General features: G+C 36.6%; 1 protein-coding gene across 9 annotated transcripts in view; it reads left to right on the forward strand.

Moving 5' to 3' along the window:
- Positions 1-23,863, forward strand: part of LOC139971828 (uncharacterized) — a 50,442-nt gene that overhangs the window by 19,101 nt on the left and 7,478 nt on the right. For 4 of the 9 annotated variants that reach the window (XR_011794500.1, XR_011794501.1, XR_011794499.1 and 1 more), the window contains exons 4-7: positions 1,974-2,103; positions 4,787-4,918; positions 14,353-14,413; positions 16,248-16,325. Coding sequence is in view for 6 of the 9 variants with exons in the window: in XM_071978584.1 (XP_071834685.1) it covers positions 1,974-2,103; positions 4,787-4,918; positions 14,353-14,413; positions 16,248-16,325 (401 nt within the window). In the remaining 3 variants the exon portion in view is untranslated. Of the gene's footprint in view, positions 1-1,973; positions 2,104-4,786; positions 4,919-14,352; positions 14,414-16,247; positions 16,326-21,926; positions 21,949-23,863 lie in introns of all 9 variants that reach the window. The other 5 variants (XM_071978588.1, XM_071978585.1, XM_071978587.1 and 2 more) reach the window with 5 other exon arrangements.

The raw sequence follows: 23,863 nt of genomic DNA on the forward strand, positions 1-23,863 counted from the left end.
TAATGCAATAACAGCATACATAAAGTCATAGCTCATTGGTGAGTGAATTCCATGCACAGTTTTCGTTTTTTGTGCACCTCCTTGGCGGAAGGCAAATTGACTCTCGAGATTATTATATATTTGTGGAGATAACATTGAAGGTAGGTAGGTGTTGAAGTTCTATGTAGATCCTGTGATTGTTACATTGTTGTACAGTTTAACAGTGTAAGTATGGAAATATGACAGTCTGGAATTTGTGTACAGTAACCTAACTACAGTAAAGCTGTTGAATGCACAAACAGGTTTTATGAAATGTCAAGCACCGTTTTGATTTTACACATGTTGTTGTTTTATTGGTGAAACTGACATCACCTCGGTCTTTTACACCTGTCTCCTCACTACAAATGCACTATTCTATCAACCTAAATGTATACTTATTTGAGTAATTGCCTCAGTATTGGTTGTATCAAATAAAATACAGAAATGTCAAAAATTGTTATTAAAAAACTATAAAATACCAAATTCGTTCCTGTGATTTCAGATCCCATATCTAACGATGACATTTTGAAAAACGAATCAAGTGTTCTTGTTTTATTTCTTCCTACAAAAGTTGTTACACTACACTTTATGCTGTTCACTTTTCGGTAGATTTGTCAGCCTGTATACATTTCAAGGCCATTGTTTTGCACTTTTCTCTTCCTGTCTTTCTGAGATATTTCTTTCTTCATTTCGTGCAGTTATTTCTTATCATATTATTTCAGCATATTTCACATCAGATAAATCTGTAGATAGTACAGTAGATAAAAAGAAAACCAGAGTTATTGTCATTCATTTAATAATGTATAAATTCTAATCAGTTTTGTCAGCAAAGAAGGCAGGTATATATATACATATACAGTATATATAGCTGAAATGATCTTTTTTTCTTCTGAACGGTTTGATGTTTTCAATTTTTCCCCTCACTACTGCTGTGTGTGCAGTACTTAACTGGCATTTCGCATCTGTATGTACCATAAAAAGACTTGTATCTATATATAGGAAGACAGTTATTGCAGAAAGTTTTGGGGATTCGATCGGTGCACTGGTAATCCAGATACATCGTGTAACATCTTATTGCGTACTAAAAGAGCATTAAAGCAACATTTCATCGTTATTTTCTGACCGTGAGGCTGAGGAGCAGCTAATTGAGGCTTTTCTGGACGAGGGGAAAAATAAATGTATATACTTGGTGCTGTGAAAAGTTATTAGAGTAATAAAGTTTTACACCAGTGAAGAATCTTAAATTGTGAAGTTTTTAATGACTGCAGCTGCATTTGTTCATTTAATAGTTGCTCCCCTGAGTGGGCAGAAAGGTAGTTTGTTAAAGATTAATATGATTTGAGACGGGTGTAGACACGTTCGGTTGTTCTCCTGCATCACCAGGCGATTTCCACAAAGTTGTGGAGACTTAATAAATGCTATTCTTTCATATTAAGTGCAGTGCACATAGCCAAATATATAAATGAAGCTTTACAGTATTCAGATTTGTAGAATTTGTTTGTTAATGAAGGGAAATGCATCTCACTCACGACCGGTAAACATCTAATAAATATGCCGCAGCATCGAAAGATAAAAGCAGGAATATGGCTGTCTGATATCGAAACTCAATAAAACTGAACTGACATTTGAAAGCGAGTCTAATAAAATGTAACATTCCGATACCTTGAGCAATGTCTTTAAGTAGCATCATTTGTTTTCTGCAGTTCTTATTACAATTTCCTTTACTGTAAATTATTGCTGCTGTTGTTATCCTTTGGCTTACTTTGTACAAGTACTTACCTCTCCCATCACAACTAGTGTACTCTAGTTGGGGTCTCACTGATAACGGTTAGTATCGAAGGCCTTTTTAACTGTTGCCATGTTTGGAACATTTACATCAAGTTTGATCATCATCAGCCCGGAGAGCAGCACATTCCATGTCTATAATCTTGTTTCATAAAATTCTTTCCTTGCAGTACAAATGGCTTAGGAGTTTGGGCAGTCCTAAGTGACATGGAAAATACCAAAGCCATGGGGTACCAGTGGACCAAGTCTGACAGTAAAAAGAAATTACTTTCCTCCCTCGGCCTGGACGAGCGGAACATCGTAAGTACAGACTTAATTAGTACTCTATCTTTCCATTCCTAAGTCCGTTCTGGTCATCGAAATCGTTTTCTACAAACGTGCCAGCCTTAATTAATTAACCACTTCATATGATGTTAGATTTCCACATTGCAAATTTGCCAGTTTTAAGTTTTAAGTATTTCATTATCCATGAAAATTGATCAAAATTGACTAGTCGAGCTAATGAGCAGCACATTTATGGAATGTCTATATAATTGAAATCTTAGTGAGTGAAAAATCCAGAACAGTGAAAAAACTACCAGCCTCCACCGGGATTCGAACCCGGGCCTCCCACTTTATATGCTGACGCCCTAACCAGTAGGCTATGCACCTGTATCAAACAATTCTGTGGTGACATATTTGCCTTGCTCTAGAGATCAAACATGATGCTATAAACCAACTCGAAATCATTTGTGATTCCTAAAGCCATATCTTGAAAGAGATACTTTGAACAGACTTTGTTAATGAAATGGAGGTAAACGACAAAGGCAAATGAATATTGAAATTACATATTTGAAATTGAATATATATTATTGAAAGTATGTAATAATAATATATATAATATATATAATTGAAATTGTAGTTAGTGGAAAATATATGGAAACCTCATGGTAAGTTTCTAACTTACCTACATGGAGATGTGATAGTTGCCTAAATTCCAAGTTTTACTAATGACTAGTCCAAATTGCTTTAATACTAATAGGCAATTAGTTAAGGTCAGGCACAGTAATATTTATGCCAAATCGTAACATTGCACAGTAATTATCACAGGATTCCATCAGGTTTTGATGAAATATAAATCATTAAATTTGATTATTGTCTTGGATATGTTTTCAAACATCTGCACAGATGAAACTTTGATGTATTTTACTGCAAATTCTAGTATTCCTCACTTTGACAAGGACTAATTTATCGTGAATAGCATCGCAACATGTTGAGGTTACCATAGAAGTGTAAAGATGTATAGCAGGTCTGTACACAGGAACTGTAGTATTTAACGAGAGACAAACTAGCTATCAAGACATAAAAAACCGCTGCACAAAATTTGAACACTAAATTATTTCCTGAATTATGGCCTATATAATCCTTTATGATTGATATGATGTGCTCTGATTGTGTGAGCAGGGAGTAATACACTGTATGTGGAAGCAATACGCATATCATTATGTTTGTAACGATATTTAAATTGACAAGTGTCAATGCTGTACACATGAAAAGACATGAAGTGTAACAATTTGTAATGTTAGTAATTTCAAGCGGACTGCACCAACCCTGGGGACAGCTATTTACAGTAAACTATAAACCAACTGTGTATTAAACACATGCACTTAACTATATATTACAGATATTTATTACAATATGTGCACCATTTTACTGTGCCTCATGCAAGGAATAATTTAATCCAAGTATTGTATAGCAAAGAGCCTATATATCCAAGTCCACAGATGTCAAAGCATTTTTTTTTTTATAACACAGGTATTCTACCATAGTATTGTGTAAGAGAGGAAAAATTCAGAGCTTTCAAAACTAGAGCTACACAAAAGTTGAAATTGTTTCCTGTTATTACCAGATGTTTCATTATAAATAGCAAGCTGCACTCTTACCAGCTTGTAAACTGTTTTGCGAATAATTTGTGATGAGGAAGCGGAATTTATTGATCTTTGACAGGTGTTGGAATAATAGTCGGTGCATTATATTTGTTTCCCCTCTCTCACAAAATTCCAGCACCGCAGTTTCTATGCATACTTTAGTGTATATATATATACCGTAGTATACTTGTATATAAAGTTCAGTAATAGCAGTATAGTGCTCAATACAATTGGTGCAGAGCTATATAGATGTACTGTATGTATAAACACCCTATTCCATCGCTTTGCACCTCAGAGTTTCACACACACATTGAGTTCTTTTCACTGAGTTTCTGAAACTTGTAAACAAGCATTTCCCTTGTGACCATACCTTACACAAGATATTTAACAATCTTGAACAACATCAAAATTGGCTATAGCTGTATGAGGAGTATGCGGCAAATAATAAAAGCCCGCAATAACAAGATCATATCTGAAAGCAAACCCAGAGACCAGGGAAATAACTTGCAATTGCAGAAAATAAGGTGACAGGGTGAGAGGCCACAATTTGCTTGCTACATACTGTTAGCTATAGGTGATGAGATGTCTTCAAGTTTACATTTACTGCAATTTACAATCATGCTTTGATAATGCAAAACTTTTTTTGATACATGTTAAATTGCAGTATTTCATGTACACATGCAATAGTTCTTTAACTTGTAATGCAGATTAAAATCTCTTGTAACATAAAGAAGGTTAGGTTTAGTGTGCTCAACTGCAAACAACACGATTCTGTCGTATATAATTCTCCATTTATTTCCTTTTTTTTCCGTTCTTGAAATTTCATATATTAAAATGTTCTATGCACAAATTGTTAAAGGTGATTATAGTTATTACAATATGTATATGCTATATTGTTTAAAAGGAAAATATATGAATAAATAGAGGGAAAAATTATTATTATTATTATTATGATTCAAAATACTCAAATCTTCTTTAAAACATTTCTCTTAAGCTTGTCAAGTCAAGTTTTCTTATTAGAAAGAAACTAAGGAAATGTCAAACAAACAAAAAATCCTTTCTTTTCCTTTCTTTAGTTGGCATCAAGACTGGGTGGTGTGCCCAAGTTTGCACCTGATCTGGGGATGCTTCAACCTAGCAAACCAGGCGAGGTTCCTCCTCAACCAGAAACTCCGCTGGGACAAGAGGAACAGAGCCTTCCAGTAGAGGTAGGTAACATACAAATAAGGAAAGAAAAAAAAATGAAGAAAACTTTGTAATAACCTCGGCTTCTTTTCATCTTGCAACATACTTTCATCATCATCATCATCATCATCATCATCATCATCATCATCATCATCATCATCATCATCATCATCACCATCACCATCACCATCACCATCACCATCACCATCACCATCACCATCACCATCACCATCACCATCACCATCACCATCACCATCACCATCACCATCACCATCACCATCACCACCACCATCACCATCACCACCACCATCACCATCACCATCACCACCACCATCACCATCACCATCACCATCACCACCACCACCACCACCACCACCACCACCACCACCACCACCACCACCACCACCACCACCACCACCACCACCACCACCACCACCACCACCACCACCACCACCACCACCACCACCACCACCACCACCACCACCACCACCACCACCACCACCACCACCACCACCACCACCACCACCACCACCACCACCACCACCACCACCACCACCACCACCACCACCACCACCACCACCACCACCACCACCACCACCACCACCACCACCACCACCACCACCACCACCACCACCACCACCACCACCACCACCACCACCACCACCACCACCACCACCACCACCACCACCACCACCACCACCACCACCACCACCACCACCACCACCACCACCACCACCACCACCACCACCACCACCACCACCACCACCACCACCACCACCACCACCACCACCACCACCACCACCACCACCACCACCACCACCACCACCACCACCACCACCACCACCACCACCACCACCACCACCACCACCACCACCACCACCACCACCACCACCACCACCACCACCACCACCACCACCACCACCACCACCACCACCACCACCACCACCACCACCACCACCACCACCACCACCACCACCACCACCACCACCACCACCACCACCACCACCACCACCACCACCACCACCACCACCACCACCACCACCACCACCACCACCACCACCACCACCACCACCACCACCACCACCACCACCACCACCACCACCACCACCACCACCATCATCATCATCATCCTTCAAGCTTCTGATGTAATTCATTTTAGTGGTTTCAATGGCTGATGGAACAGATTATACAACAGAGATGTGACTGGAAACTTGAACAAGTCTAAAAGCATTCACATAAAGGCCAGCAATGCTTGAATTTGTCGAATGCTAGTTTGATCAAGGACTTCTTTTGTCTCTGATGGGAGTGATGGAGTGCTATTTTTGTAAGTTTTGGTGATTAAATTAGTGATCTTTTGGCAATTAACCAAATCTATACCATAAGCTTTCATTAACATAACTTAAGTTTAATTAATTAATTATTGGATTATGAACAGAAAAAAAAGAGTAGAAGATAACACCTCCTCCATGAGTCAACATGGCAAGTACCGATCAAAGGAAAAATTCCTTTGACCTAGCTTTACATCCCACATGAAATCATTCTAATCTGTTTGAGAAAGATATTTCATCTCAAACGCTTATAACGATCAAATAGTCTTGGATTTACTACCCCTTTAAAGTTAGGTGATGTTACTGTACCTTAAAGTGTTGTATGTGTGAAAGATCAAAATGGTACAAATGGAAAGGAAATTCAAAAGGAAATTGTATTTTGAACACTTCTGTCTGTCTTTGAATATTTGATATCAAATTGTTTACCCTTTGGGATATCTTAGTGACAGTCTGGGGAACCCTGACTGAGAAAGCCCCTTCAGTGTCTGTCATGGTAACATTAGCATGCTGTGACATTGTTGGGGGGTGGGGGGTGGGGTGGGTGGAACACTGCCTCAGAGAATAATATCACATTTGAAGCAAAGAGGCATTAAAGGGCAATGCCTCACCAAGTACTTCCCAGAAAAAAAGCAGTTACTAAAGTAGCTGTTCCGATAAGTTACTAATTGACGAAACTTTAATATCCGCTATCGTATTCAAAGTAGAATTGCAGTAGGTCCAAGTACTTAACGTTTCTATTTGATTGTCAAAATGTTTTTGCCATGACAACTGTTTTCACTAACGATTAAATTTTAATGTGCCAAAAAACGAAATCAGGTTTGATTGCATGTTCATTATTTGAAATGTAACATGAGTAGTCAAACTAATGAAACTACCTTCCTACAGGTATTAGTATCGAAAAGTAGCTGATCATTTCTGCAAAGTGGAATATTAATAGGGAAAGTATTAGCTCTACACTGGTAGCTTGTAAACAAGTAATTGAAACAAAGAAATACTCTAAATAAAAATCTCATGTTAAAACTTTGCATATATTTACTTTAGTTTCCATTAAACAAATAGTTACAGTAGAAAATTGAATACTGTTAGCTTTTTCATCTCCAACCGTTCAACCAACTTGAACATAATAAGGAAATTTACTGTACCATTAAGCCAACTGTAACTGTGATGATAAAGTCCATTCAATTTCTCCACACCCTGAGGTGACTGTTGGTATTTAAAAATGCTACATCATCGAAAATATTCCACTTTCTTCATAAATGCCATCCTCCTTTAGCTTGACAAGAACAGATTGATAGTATATATTGGTAGCCTGCAAAAGTTGAAGTATTGTTTATATATATATGTGACATTTTCATATTCTGATGATGCAATCACCTGAAGCATTCATCTGTGACATTTGCACGACAGCTAAAGTAACAGCTTGCAGCATTTTATACCGGTTTAAAGCACCAACTGTGCAATCATGTTTTTAAATATGTAACGCCTTGAAATAAGGTCTGCCAAAAAGTAGGCCTAATCCTCTAGTAAAATGAGTATTAGTCAAAGGGTTTCAAGCGGATTTTAAAACTTAGAAGTGCTCACAATAATAAGTTCCCTCCTTTTGAGTTGACTGGATACACTTTGGAAAGCCTGGAGGTGCTATCAACTTGAATGACTCCATGGCAGCCTCTCCCCCCGATCCCACCCCCCTCTCCAGCTCCTGCTGTTCATTAGTTTCAAATGAAAACAGGGTTATACAGCTCATCAAGTGAAGCAGGAAATAAATCTGCGAGAAAAAACAGTTTGAAAGCAATACTCAGTTTTATGAGGCTGCAAAAGTGGATTTCAGATTTTCAGAATGCCCTCAATTTAGATGCAATATGTTTATTCTGTAGTTCATACCTTGCAACTTTGACGTCAGGCACTTTGTTCATATGGGATGGAAGTGCTCATCATTAAAAAGAAAGAAAACATGGTCAATTTGGCCTGTGATACGGATCGGGTGCACGTTCATTAAGCCGTGTCGCACTGCTGATCAGAGATTCTGGGCTCTCCCTTTTCCTCGATAAATGAGACTGAAAATGAAGTTTACTGTAGAAACAATGAGGATTCTGTTGCAAAATCTCTGGCTTATATTGGGGAGCAAAAGGATATTAGATAACTTCACTTGGAGAAGGCTCCAACCTTAGTTCTGAGAGATGGTAACCTATCTTTTTCGACCTTTCCCGCAAAGGATTATTCAGACAGCGATAATCTGCTTCTGCTAAATAAAAATCTCATATTCACTCCAACCACTTAGTAATTAGTCCAATTATATGATATATATTTGAAAGCTGTTCAGATGTTATACACTTGCAAAAAACACATTAGGCATTAAGGCACGAATGAAGACATTTTTAATCGCCCAAAATATTCCCCCATAAAACTACTCCAAACCGCAGTTGTATATAGGGAGTGCAGTTTACCTAATTCCTTACGACTCATTGTAAACTTCTGGCACTGAGATGCAGGTTTTTTATGTTGTAGCCACTATAGAAGACAGATTGTAAACACATTATCAGATGAGGAGAGCATGCATATGCATTCTTCTTGACTCGTCATCTGATAAAACGCTCTGAATCTTGGCCGACTCGTTTTTTGCTCGTGATCTGACGACATTATCGCATGCGAACACAGTGAGGGATTGGTTCATTCAAGGTAAAAGTGCCACCACTGTGCAGTCAGGAGGTGTTTGTAATTGATTATTCCAATTGAAAGGAATCATGTTTGAAGGTACTGTAGCAACCAACACAGCATTGTGAATGTTGTTGGCATAACACATATAACATCTTCAATAATTATATCTAGTGTGATTATTCAACTCTGTCATTGACAAAAGTAAAAGTTATGTAAAAATATTCTGCTAACTTCAGTTTAAAAATGCAGTTTAGTTGCTATGAAAATGTAACAACAGGTCCTATAAGGATCAATCTCGTTGCAAGACATAATGTTGAAGATTGCAGCCAACAGCAGTATTGTAATGTTAATAACGCATACATAGTTCCTCTTTTTGAACAATTCACAGTATTCTGTCTGATAATTCAACACAGCAAGCATTCTTGGGACTACTGTAAATTCACAGAGGGTGTTTCAGAATTTTATTGCACCTTCTTCAAGATTCCCTCAAGTTTCTTTTTGTCGAAATTGGTACTGAAAGCCTAAAATAGTTAACCACTATGACAGTTTCTTCCCCACATATTCATGTATGCTAATTAGGCTAGGCTAATATTACATCTGATATGCAGGTGTGGTAGGCAGTTAATGTATTGTAGAAAGGGTTAGGGTATTCACTGTACTTTGCTCCTACTATCTTGCTGTCTCCAGTCTACTTGTTGTTTGTTAACACAGAAGCAGACTTTATCAAAGATTTAAAACATCTGTCTAAAACACACAGAACCTAGCAACAGAGGCTGTTCAAGTGTAATAAATGTGTTTAATGATGAGAGAAGCCACAAGCTGCTTGCACATACAGTAATTTACAGCCAGCACTATCCTGTAATCTCTGGTGGGGTCCAGTTAAAGGCAAGAATGTCTGCCATTTTACTGGAAACAAACCATGCTTACTATAAATGCACACATTGTTGTTGCTGCAATGTTATTACATGCGCTACACTATATCAGTTCCATTTATTTAAAAAAAAAAATTAATGTTGTTATTTCATATTTGTGTTTATATTATCTTTGTTCCTGTTTAGCGGCACAGAACCATTTCCATTTCAAGTAACATATTGGTGCTCCATTTGATAATACATTTATACTGCTTGTGTGGCCCTTGTAAGGACAAGGCAGAAGAAGGGGGAAATTGTTTAAAGTGCTCACATTAGCTTCTTCATAGCAGTTTTAAGTTTATGACTGTCACTTCCCAGAAAAAAATAATGTACTGAAAATGGTATAATGGTCCTTTGTACTGTACTGTACTATACCATACTATGTATATATTATACTATGTACTATACTATGTAGTATGTACTATATTATGTAGTATGTACTACTATAATAGGTACTACACTATGTAAGTACATGTATTATACTATGTAGTATGTACTTTAATATATGTTGTATGTATTATGAATTATACTATGTAGTATGTACTGCTATACTAGGTACTATACTATGTATTATATGATGTAGTGTGTACTATGTAGTATATATGTACTATAATATATGTAGTCTGTACTATGTATGATGCTGTCATTGCTATGTACAGTAGTGTGTCATGTTCAAAACCTGCTATACTATACAAACAGCAGTTGTATTTCTGTTTGCCCATTTTTGGGGAGCACACCTTCATTATCTACTGTATCTGAGCTACATATTTACCATCAACAACTACCAAGATCTACTCTCATTTATTTCCCAACTGTCGTCCACGTTTATATCCTGTAGACTCGTAGAGAAACTATAATCAATGCAGCCATTAAAAATTTACCTGTTTAATTTGACACAATTAATCTGACTACATACAGTACTGTCATTAAGAGACCTCTTCATCGACGTCTGGGAGTAATTTGTTCCATTTAGCTGTGTACGGTACTTTATGTGACTTTTATTGCACACAATCAATGTGAGTTGTCTGTGTGTATTAATCTCATATCTCGAGAGGTGCGCTACAGCAGTAGTATTTGTTGCTCTCTATCTCAGTTCTCTTTATTTCGTTTGCCTTTTTGCGAGGCACGAATTACTCTGATCAGTGTCATTTTGCCCTTTCTCGTTGACAACAGAGTGACGTTAATTGAACATGTGTGTCAACAAAAGCTGAAAATTTTGGTAGAACTAGGTCAAGAAAATGAGGGGGAAAGAAAGGGTCGCAAATTTATTTATGAAGTGATTGACTTCAAGAGGATACTGGGTTAGTTAGTTGTGAGGCAGTTGAGGACTTGGTGGCATTTGGTGCTTAAAATGATGTTTCATCCTTTATATGGTTTATGTAGTGTTTGTAATCAGCTAATGTACGTATTACCTTAGAGAGTTATATTCGGGTACCTGGGCATGAGATGGTGAGTCAGTTTATGGTCAAAACTTGTTGATGTAATTAATACGACAAGGTGTAAAACATTGACGTTAACTAACGTAGAAAAGCTTGCCAAATCTGCCAATTATTCCTGTGAATAAAGGGGACACATTGGAAAAAGTTGTCATGCAGTATTTGTGTTTTTTTTTCTTCAGAATTCTGCCAAATAACACTGGTCTGAGGGAGATACCTCCGAAATTAGTTAGATTTCGTGGTAAATGGAAATGGATTAAATTAAAAACATTTAACAAAGTAAATCTCACATTTTCGTAGTACTATTTGCTGACCTGGGTGTGCTTTCTTGGGAGAAGTTACAGATTCATTCAAGCATTATACAGTGTATAAACAGCCACAACATTATGACTGTAACTACAAAGTTTGAACAGATTAATTGAAGCATACATAAACAGTCCATCATTGGTCGTTAGAAAAAATTAAAATCTTCTTGCAATGCAGGCAAAGTTTTAGTGTACATAGTTAGCCTATATCTTAATGAAAGATTGCATGTCTGTTGGATTTGATGGAGCAGATAAGAACCTGTTGGTGGTGTATTGAAGGATGGTGGGGGGGGGAGAAGAGAGTGAGGGGGGGCACTTATCTCTTATTATTTTTGGATGTAACATGACAGGTATGTCACTTTGAAGGCAAAGTAAAGAAGTTTAAACAGCCTCTTATTCAAGTCTAAATTTGTGACTACATGGAGGAAAATACCTCAAAGCCATGCAACATATTAGCCATTATTACATAGAGATTAAACCAGCTCAGTGCAACATCTGATATGTTGTAGACCAGTGTAATAAGCTTTTCGATAAGAAGGCCATGATCAGTAGTGCCAAAAGCTGCCGATGAGTCAACCAAACCCAAAAGAAAAGTTAATTATCATCAACATTTGGCAGAAAGGATGTCAAATGTTGTTTACCCAAATTGGAGCAGTCTCAGTCAAAGATAAAAACCTCAAAAGAGTTTGTTCTTTTGGATAATCTTGACATCCTCCTCAAAGACTTTTGCAATGAATGTCAGATTTGAGATGGGTCTGTACTTCTTCAAGCAATCTGGGTTCGGCATTTGTTTTTTTTCAGGACTCATGCCACAACTTCTGGATGACAATATAGATCTTCTCTGTAAAGAACTTTTCATTGCATAGTAACAGTGCGGTTTGATTACATGAGGGTGTTACGAAATATATGAGGGTGCGCTAAATTACTGCATCTCCCAAACCTGTAAGAAGCACAGATGTTAGCGATAGTTAAATCTCTGCTTACTTCCCTCTCCTGCCCCGCCCCCCCTCCACCTCCCCCTCGGCTCGCTTCTTAATAAATATGTCTCCACACGATTAGTGCATTTCTTCTTCATCATGTTTAGAGCCATCTGGCATTATCTAGCATTGTTGTCACCTTTGAAAATGTCAAGGCTATTTACACATTCGTTGAGAATTGTTCCCTGGGCAGTAAATTTACTGAGATTCATATTCTCTGGACGAGTCTGTATATTTGATCAGTTAATATCTACTGGATCTGGTCTAAGTTAAATATCACCTCATAAATTTCTCACAAATTTAAAAACCTGCAAGAAATTTTACATCGACCTGAGGGCAATTTTAAATCGGTATAAGTAGTTAAGTCTCCTTGGCAACGGTGAGAAAGGAGAGGAAATAATTCTTTCTCTTTTCCTTTAACAGCTTTCCCTTTTTTAGTTTTGTTCACTCTGCCATTCTTTGAAGTACTTTTGTCGATATAATGTGTTTGGTTTAATGTGAAACTTGTGATACTTGCGCAGGTTAAAAACACACTTTAACCAAATAAGGATTTTTGTTTGCAGAATGAAACTGTCCTTGTGAAGTCGGTACAGCTACTGTACTAACATGGTTTTGATTCATTCTGATTCCACCAGGATCACAATCATACAAACGACCTTACTGTACAGTAAAAACACTGGTTCATTAGGTGGCAAGCAGAATAAACACACAATAGATCTGGTATTGTTCTTAGACATTCGTTTATGGTTTGGGGATAACTTTTATGGCATTATCTGCACTTGACATCCATACCACACAGATCAAAGCTTTGAGACGTTTGCAGCTGGACGACCAGCTTTGTATTAACAAATAGTTTAACCAAATATTAGCATACACCAATTTTTTAATTTTTTTTTTAATATGATTGAAATTACCATCTGTAGTAAGAACAACAGTCAGTCATAAATCTTGAACATAATTATTTTAGAAATGGCTATGTGGCAATCAATGAAACAGGTTCAACCTAATTTGGGTTTCTTTTCAAACCTCATCGGAAGACCCTTTCAGGCAAGAGAACCTTTAGATAAAGTGTTCCTCAATTAAAGATTGCTTAACCGTCATCTGCCAAATGGAATGCTGGGGGGTGGGGACTTGGGAGGGAGGGGGTAGGGACTTGGTTATGGAGGGGGACTTGGGTAGGGAGGGGGCTTGGGTAGGGAGGGGGTGGGGACTTGGGTAGGGAGGGGTGGGGACTTCAATAGGGAGGGGTTGGGGACTTCAATTAACCAACAACCTTCCAGATACGCTAGGGCTTAAAGCTTTAACTATACACTCTTTCATCCACTTGGCCTTAGTACATACACTAGTGCTATAGAATGATATCTAAAACTTATATAAAATAAATTTACTTTGCTCCTTGCTTACCTGTCTCCTCATAACCTTAGCACCATGTTACTAATACTATAAAATGAAAGTTATATTTAAATAGAGGGAATAAGCTACAGTTTCTTAATACCTTCTTTTAGTATTTGCATGTCCTAACCTCATGAAACTAACAACATTTGACTTCTTTTCTTAGTTTACCTTTTCTTTTTTGGCAATGTCTTCTGGGAATGATTTTCCCTTATCATTTATTTCAGATGGTGGTGGGCATTATTAATTATAGCATGAAAAAACAACCCTATCAATTGTAGCCATTTTTTTTCAAATTTTTCAAATTTAATTTTTGATTTTTACAGGCTTATAGACAAAGCAAAGTTGCTTTTGCAATCTCCTCTCTTCATATTAAATTCCCCCTCTAAAACAAAACAAAAAAATCATCCAAAACTTTGATTTTATTTTCTTTCTGATTTTTTTTATTTCCAGGAATCTGTGCCTAAAGTAGAATTTGATTGGAGCGGGAGTGGACTCATCAATCCTCTAGATGGTAGGCCCCTTTCCTTTCCGTGATCTTTTTTTTTTTATGGTTTGCTTTGAATCTCATTCATTAACAAATAAACATTTTAAAAACAACATTTCCACTTATAGCTACAGTAGGCCCGATGGGGCACTATAAAACTCTTTACTTTTTACTTGTAGGGCATCATAAAGTTCTTTAGTGTCTTAATTCGGTTGCTGTTTATCTTTAACAAATCTGGTTTGATGAAAATAAAAACTTCCCCTTTGGCATTTTACTTTGGATAAACTATCTCTCTCCTTTTCATCTTCCGTAAATTATAAAGAGGTGGAGGCCATGTAGGGTAAAAAGGCACTATCAACACTTTTGCACATTTGATTTTCTTGTCACACTGACATATATAACAACTGCAAAGGCTAACACACACACACACATTGCTAAGGATGTTTCCACTTCTGGATTTCTTTATCTATTATTTTTAGAGTGGGGCTGTAGGAAGGAGGAGAGGAGGGGGGGGAGAGTGGTGGGTAGAGGGAAGGGGTGTTGTTAAGAAACTTGGTGGTGATGGACATATTGTAATTATGGGAGCACAACATGTATAGTTTGTCTGCTGTATCACCAGCAATGACTCCTTCTATACTTTGTTAACATTTGTCCTTGATATTTGTGGCATCTCCATCAACAGTCGCATCATATTCTACTCCTCTACTCCACCATCCATCCCCTCTGCTCCTAAGAGGCAGACCCCAATCCGTAACCACTTACTGTACGTAGATACTGTCAATGAACATTTGCCGATTGGGCAGACCATCTCTGAGTTCATCAGTGTTTTGGTAGTGACCCAAGGATGCCCACAAAGTATAAAAATCAGGGCAAACCTGAAGTGTATCAGGAGAAGCAGGGAAGGAGGGGGGGGGGGGGGGGTGGGTGAAGGAGAGTGGTAATCTCCCACCCCTTTGGACTCGGACAACACATTTCTCCCATTTTGAGGATAATCATATTTTTTTCAAAGTTCGTTTGCAAGCAGTGAAAACATTCATTTGGTCATATTGTGGTTTAGTAAGTCATTCACTATGATGGAAGGGAGATTTCTTATTTGAAAAGTGCGAACAGTAAGTTTGTCATGTGGAAGACATGTTAAAGTCATGGTGAATTGACAGAGAGATGAAAATGTCAGGATGTCCTTGGGAGGGACAATCTATTACAGTTAAAACAGGACTGACTTTTTAGAAATTTTGCAGCTTTTCCAATCTGCTTAATGTTGCAACAGATTAAGTTTGCAATTAAAAGTGGCTTATTTAGTGGAAATAATCTGGTTAACCTTTGTTTAAACTATAAAGGTATTGTTAGACAAAAAATTCAGTGAGGTCAGCTCTAAGAGAAATGCTAACTTCACTTATAGCAAAAGCAGTGTTGTTTCTTTTACTGTACTGTAAAGACAAATTTGCACTTGCATACACAGGTTTGTATAACACAGTAATGGGTTTACATTTTCCTTGCTGAAAAGGTTTGTCTTATGTTCTGTCTTTTAACCCCAGATATGTATGTACTGTATGACGATTGCAGACGATCAGGTGTGGATCCAGGGGAGGGGTGAGAGGGGAGGTTCCACACCCCTCCTCCTTTCTAACCATACACAAAGAAAAAACTAGTTATTAGCACAATCTTGCATTCAGACCCCATGATAAAGACTTATTTTACAGTCTCTGCCCAAACCCCCTCCCCATACATGAGAGTAAGGACCATCCACCCAAACCTCCCCTCCCCCTCCCATCCGTGATTCCTGGATCCACCCCTGGTGATGAATCAGCGTTCACTCTTCCATTCGATCTTAATCACACCTCATCATGATCATCCTTTACAGCCAACAAGCTTAACTTGGACTTCTTTGCAACAGAAACAAAGAGTTCCACCCCCAGCTCCAAAAGTAAATCGAAAACAGGTAAACGTCAAAACGGTCACCAGTGCTGATGTGAATGGCGTAGGCATATTTTTTGTTTTTTTTGCTCTGTTTCATTTAGTTTAATAAATATGATTCCCTGCTTGATGTTTTTATTTTTTCTTTCGTTTTCTTTTTTTATGTATTTGCATGCCTTTCTTTTCCTTTTCTTGTTTGACACAAAATTTGCAGCCTAGAATGCCCATTTTTTATTGATTTTGGCAATTTCTACTCCAGATTGTTACTTACTACAGCATGATAACATCACCATCATCATCATTTTTAAATTTATCTGCTCCTCCCATGAAGCCTCTTTTGGGTAATTGTTGGTTTAAATTGTATAATATTGCTGATTTTTAATTTTTTCTTCATTTTTTTCCAATGTCTGATCTACCTGTTTTATATGATAATAATCTTTGGAACCATTTTCTCCCAAAATCACATTGATGTTTATTCAAAGAATCAGAAATGTGTCGTCTCTGATTGGCTTTCCATGGCTAATGTACAGTGGCAATCTGTTTGAGCACAGCTTACAGTAATTAAGGCATGTGGCCAGCTATGATGTTTCTCTTTTTCATATCTACTGTACAGTGTGACTCACACCAGTCAAAAACTTCAAAAAAAGAATAATGTATAGTGTTTCATAAAGAGATTTTTAATTATATGTGATGGATTTGGATATGCAGGTACCGTGTGACTTTAAGCGTGCAATTAATTATTTAATAATATGTAAGCATTTATTAGTTTCCAGTGAAGAAAGAGAGGATTATGAGTGTTAAAGGTGTATATATAGTTTTATATTTTTACATATTTTTACTTTTCTATGTGAGCATTCAGTTACCCTTTGTGGGTTTAATAAAGTTGATCTTATCTTATACTGTACACTGTAGTATTCATATGAGTGTATTATGAACAAGCTCAAACCCACATCCCTATAGTAGTTTGTATCTGGAAGATATGAATTTTTGTGATAGTTTTTGCATCTGGCAACAGCTGCTGGAAATGTCCTTGTGTTTCTTCATAACTTGGCAAACATTAAAAATCTGTATTAAACTGTATATAAACCTCACTACAGGTAAATTATTCTGTCAGGCTTTTTCCATATTTTAATAACCAGTTGAGTCGTTGTGCTGTATGAACATTTCCTAGCTAATTGTTGATCCTATGGTTTTACAAGTCTTAAGCCCATGACAGGTCACCTCAGATGTACTTGGGCATTTTTGGATCCAGTTTGCTGCTAACATGTGAATAATACAAAAAGACTTAAAACTGGCTGTTGAGAAGTTGAGAACCGAATCATTAATCACTTGCTGAATTACTGTATCATAATTTGATGGCAAAATTCTAGGAGTTTGCTGCCGAAATCCCCAAAAAAAAAGAAGGTTTTGAAAGATGCAGAAGCGTGGATAATTTATGGTGTCTTAACCATCCATTGGATGGTCTTCTCTCTGTGTGAGTCACGATCCTTAAGCAATCTCCTTCTGCATAATATGTCAAATTGAATCAGAAGTAGGCATGTTTTACTCATTACATGCTTTCATTACATGAGCTTGTATTAAACAGCTGGGAAAGAAGGGTTTAATCTTTCAGGTGGAAGGGTTTGAGATAAAGTTTTGTCCCAGTTTATTTATTCTGTTCTGCCTCTTCTTCATTAATTATGGTTTGGATTGAATCCATGGACATCCATGGATAATTTTGTGCTTGATGTACTTACAGTAGAACCGAAGTTTAGTGAGGTAAGGTAAGGAAACAAAATATGTGAGGTTAACAGGGAGATAACTAGCTGTACAAATCATCAGGTACGGTTCCAACCATTAACATGCAACAGCTGTATAGTAATTATAGTATATAGTATACATTATAACACTAAAACTGTCCCTGAAATCAATGATTACATGTGTTCACTTTGCTGTGTTTATCAAACACAATTGAAAGACAGCACTTGGTCAAATTAACTGTGGTGAATAAATTCCATACATGTGTAAATGTTATTAGTCCTCTTTGTTTCCAAAAAATACAAATAAACTTAGATCTTTATAATAACCTTAGATCTATTATGGTTTGTCAATAGTCATATAATATCAAACAGAAAACAAACTGAAAAGCAATTTTCTTTTTGTAGTTTTACTTCCTTCCTATTGGTCTATTGCAGGTTGTTCCCCCGAGGGACTTTGGAGGTTCTTTGGGTTGCCTGCATCTCCTCGTTTGCTGATAAATGTCCTTGAAGTTGCTAAATATTCCTCCTTTTTGCACCCTCCCTTATATCCTAAACTTGCCCTCTCTCCTTTGTACAACTTTTTTTTTTTGTACCAATGTCTCATTTACAAAATCGTCAGAAAATCTGTAAAGCAATCCAAAATTTGGAAAGTCTGTTGTTCATAGACTGTGTTGTGTAGTTGTGTACTAGCAATGCGATCAAGATGCAAAAACGTAAATATGAAGTACAGTGGTACTGTACTGATTATATGTGACAGTTTAAGCTGAGACCCGGTACCTGCCACTATAGTCCACCAAAAATTGTACCATGGAATTAATATATTAAGCATAAGGTTACATGTATGAAGTTAAACAAAAACAATACATTAACTTTGTGGGACACCAAAAAATTGTTGTAATGAATTTAAATGTTAGGAACCTGTTAGATAAAGGTCATCTGTAAGGAATAATTTAGTGTTTAAAGTACTCTTTTAGCATTTTTTTGAAGGCTGAAGTTTTTCTCTCATAGAATACTATAGTTCCTGTATAGAAAACTGCTATATATATCTTTACATCAGGATAGCAACTTGACCATTTTGTATAGAATTTTGCTAGGTCGATACTTGATAAATTATTCCATGATTTGAGATCAACAGAAGTCAAATTTAGGAAACCATACAGTACATTAAAATCCTAAAATGAACTTGATATTATAGTTCATCTGTAGGTCTGCTTAATTGCAAGGGACCTTGCTGATTTCTTGATAGTGGAGGATAGTGGCAGAACACTTAAATATCTTGTTTGGTTTTCTGGTTTGGATTTGATAAAACAGTTTATAACAACTTGCTTTAAATGACAAGCAACCAAATGGTAGATGAAAAACAACTTTTAAATACATCGTAGTGTTGAAATAGCATGCACGGTGTTGAAACACCAATACCTCCAAAACATCACAGACAACATGTTGTACAGCCTTGAGAGTGCTGCAAGTTAAAACTTAGGCAGAAAATAATTAACCTAAATCTGCCCAAAGGGAATTGTTATTGATAAAATTGACTTGAGTTTGTTTTTGCGATTGACCTGAGAAACCACGGTGACCACTTTGAAGATTCAATCTCAGGAATTTGACTCATCTAATTATTTTCGGGAGATTAAAATATTTTGTTTTATTATAATGTGATGGTGAGAGGTTTATTCTCAAATGTAAAGTGGGGAAGTACTTCAGCTGTTGAGAGGCTCTTATTCGTAGATGAAGGTGGCTGGTTATTAATACCCAACCAACCACTGCTGAAGGGTTTCCCCATAGGTGCTCATTACAAGTACTGTGTACTGAATATCTCAGGAAACATGAAGTCTATAAAGCAATATGAAGTGGTGAACCTGTTTTTAGCATTCTGATTTGAAAAACAAGCTTCGGTCTGATGCAAAAGAATTGCGGAAGTGAGGCCGTCTGTTAGCCAATAGTACAAAGCATTGGACTTAGTCTTGGATTTAAACTTTGTCTGTTTGTCATCCTTGGGACTTGAGGGAGATTTTCATGTTTCCTTTAGTTGTCTCTTTGCTTTCTTGTTTATTCATTACTTTATTTTATTTTAAATATTATTATGTTACATTCTCTTGTTTCGATGGTGGTGTATTTTTCTCATGTTTTGATGATGGTATAACACATTAACAGGTGAAGTATCAGTGAAGCTCTCCAACCACACCCAAGCTCAATAGAGGGCGCTATCTACTGTAGTTCCACAATACTCTACAATGTGCAGTCTATGACTGCAGATCATAACGGTGACATGAGTTGATCTCTGGTAGTATATACAATTTTGTTGTAAATTATTAAAGAAGAGACCCTTTTGAAACACTTCAGCGGCTGGTTTAAGTCAAACTTATTGTTTAAATTGTGCCATTCAAAACATGTCTTTCAAAGATGCAAAAGTGGAACATTATGAACAAGTCAATCATCCACTACCTCTGTATGCAAGTTCACTGTTCGTGTTCGCATACATATAAGGACCGGTATGACAGCGCCCTCTGTTGAAAGCATTGGAGAGCCCCATTGTATTTCTACTGTACATCCCCATTCAATTTGCCATGTTGTGATTTGTATCATATCTGTTCTTTGAGTCGGATTAAAAAGAGATCAGAAGGATTAACTCGGCACCCTGAACTCCCTCGGCACTATGTAAATTTCCAGATGTGATTTCTTTGACATTGATCCTTGGAGACAAAATTGCCTCTCCCAATAGGCAGTGTGACCAAGTACCTGGACACTGCATGTTTGAAACTGGAGAGGAGTAGGAATCTAAACATTGTACAATGCAGTAGAAAGAGCTGCCTCTTCACCACAACTGCATGTAAATCATTCCTCTAAATATTTAAGGGGGGCCATGGTTCTCAACCATTCCCCCAACCCCACTCCCTCCTCCTTCCTCCCATCAAATAGTGTTCCACCAAAAAGACATGATATATACTCCAGCTGCCAGCATTTAATTTTGATATTCTGCTCTTTGTCAAGTTGCTTACAGAATGTTCCACAAACCATTTTCCCTTAATTTTTTGTTCTTTTCTTTAACTCAAAAGAGACAATTTGAATTGATGATTTGATGATGTATTAAAAGGTTGTTTAATGATAATTGACATCTCAAAGATGGCAATTGACCGACCGTAGTTAGACGATTGCCGCAGCATGAAACCATGTAGAGAATTATTATTATTATGATATGAAACTGATCCCAATTGTTTATAAGTTATAACCCTTATTTTGCAAACTGATAATACCAGCAGACTTTGCCTTCCTTGAATCTGTTTTTGTTTTTATTCATGCATGTTTTAATCCAATCAGGTATTAATTGCATTGTTAGTTACTTGCTCCACAATACCATACCTTTCTACAAGCATGCATGTGTACAATAAGGCTGTTTTCACTTTCATAGAAGAGATGAATAACACACACAGAAATGGAAAGTGACCCCTCCCATGGGCCCCTACTAATCACCCCCCCCCCCCTCAAGAGCAAACTGACATGAATATTAAAACTGTTTTTTGTCAGTGACAAGTGATTAAAAAATGTAAAATGAGAGAAGTCTTGATTGGAAAGAAGAAAATGAGAGAATAAGCCCAAACAGAAGTGAGTGAAAAGAAGTAAAACAGTTTTCGCACAAAAGTAAAAAAAAAAAAAACTGTGCAGAAAATTTGTTGCCTGAAAACTATGAATTTTGAATAAGGAAGGAAGAAAATGAAAGATAATTTGTTCTTCAACTCTTTTATGCTTCTTATGAATTTGCCCTGACAAAGAAAGACCGTCATGCATTGCTGGTATTAAATGGCCTCCTATCGTGACCAAAACTCTGATTTTTTTCTTCGTAGCAAAGAATTACTTTCATATTTGTTTTCCTTTTGGTTACATTTAAGGGAGATTGTCTCGTTTCTTTAGGTATGTCATTTTCTTTTTCTCGCCACATAAGAAAACTTTTGTTTTCTTTCATTTCTTCTTTTCTCCTCTCATGATTATTTTTAGTCAACTCAAAATTTCAAATTCTCTTCAATTCTTAATCGTCCTTTCTGGAGTTTCAATTATTTTTGGATTTTCGCAAACATTCCCAACCTATAATTACAAAGAATTCCAGGTAAAATTGGAAAATCAAAACTAACATCTAGGAATATGATAAGAAAAAATGTTACGCAGCTACTTTTGGTGATCTGTGCCTCTGTATTAAATTCATACTGATTAATATAATGTTTTTTCGAGAAAAAAATTGTTTTTTTAATAGATTTTCTCTTATAGTTCAAAAAGTTCCCCAAAAGGAGAACCCAATGTGTCTCGGTTTAATTTTTTTTTTCTTCTTTGGAAAGATGGTGGTGGAAAATTCAGAAATTGACATTCAATTTGCCTTATTTTATTGATTTATTATGATTATTATTTTTTCTGCAGTCATTCTTTAACTCAGATTACATTTATTTCTGTATAAACTTTTTGCATAATTATTTTCCTTTTTCCCTTTAAGATTGTGCTTATTGTTGTGAACCTTTTTCGCACTTTGTGTTCAGTTTGCTAAATTCTGGTGCATCGTACCAACTGCATACCATATTCTTTAAAAGAAAAAAGACCTACTTTTAAAACTTTTATGTCTGATACTTCTTTAGTCTGCCAAAATTGCAAAATTACACCAGTAGAAGATCGATAGGCATAAAGGACTGCAAATGAAACAAAAATGATTCAGTTTATTTTCCTGAATTGACCTGCACATGCTTCTTACAGTAGACAAACTAGTTTGCTCTTTAAAAAGTCTTCCTGTATATAATTTGCTAAACTAGGAAAAGCCAATAGATTGTATAATCCCCTGGTATTCAAATTGTGTTTCAGGTGACCCTCTTAAGGGTTGCCAGAAGGATCTTCAGAAGCACACCTGTTCCCCTGTAAATCCCTCCTCCTCTAAATCCCAACATCTGCACCAGGATGTTCCCCCAAGATGATCAAGGTGACAATTAAGGTCACCAAGCCAAAAAGAAGTTTAAATATTAGCTTTAGCTGGAGTACTATAAACCATATAGACCTGAGAAAAAACTCAATTAATTGTCTGTATTTTTTTCTTATTGGGACTTAAAATTATGACCGATAACTTTGTCAGGAATGTGTTTACAACATGATTACAAAGTTTATGAAGACATCTTAAACTTTTTTGAACACTTATAAAGACATAATATCATAAGTATAGCCTTAGAAAACAATGTTAATTTGAAGCCAAAAATGAAGTTTCAATCCAGGTGGCAAAAAATGAGTATTACTGCTTTAAACAATCGACTGTTGTGATATTATATTTGCAAGGAGAATGATTTATTTCCCCCTAGATCCCCACATGATGTCAGTATAAATTAGATCTTGATAAAAACAGAATATTTTACAATGTTGTTGTTACACTAGAGTATAGGATTTTGTAGTATAATATAAATATCTTTTCATAAGATAGTTTTTTGGCATATAGTACTAGCTTCATACCTTGTTTCAACTCCCTATAGCTGAGAGCATTTAATATTGGGTTTGGCTTATGAGTTACCTGCATGTTGACTTTGGTTTTCTCCATGGAGACGGTATGTTTGTAACATATGTACCCCCCTCTCCCCTCCTCCCTCCCTAAGGGATTTTCATGTCTTAGAAGAAGCTATGTAAAAGTTGTTAAAATAAACTGTTGCCTGCAATGATCACAACAGAATATGTTACTTGACTTCTTTTTCAAAGGAATGCCATCCTGCAAACCATTTTTTGTTTCGTATATTCTGGTTGGGTTTTGTTGGTTTTTTGCCGTATTTAAGCTAACCCTAATTTGGGGGTATTGGAAAGGAATAATTTT

Source organism: Apostichopus japonicus, chromosome 8 (genome assembly GCF_037975245.1).
Source record: "Apostichopus japonicus isolate 1M-3 chromosome 8, ASM3797524v1, whole genome shotgun sequence".
Classification (NCBI taxonomy): domain Eukaryota; kingdom Metazoa; phylum Echinodermata; class Holothuroidea; order Aspidochirotida; family Stichopodidae; genus Apostichopus; species Apostichopus japonicus.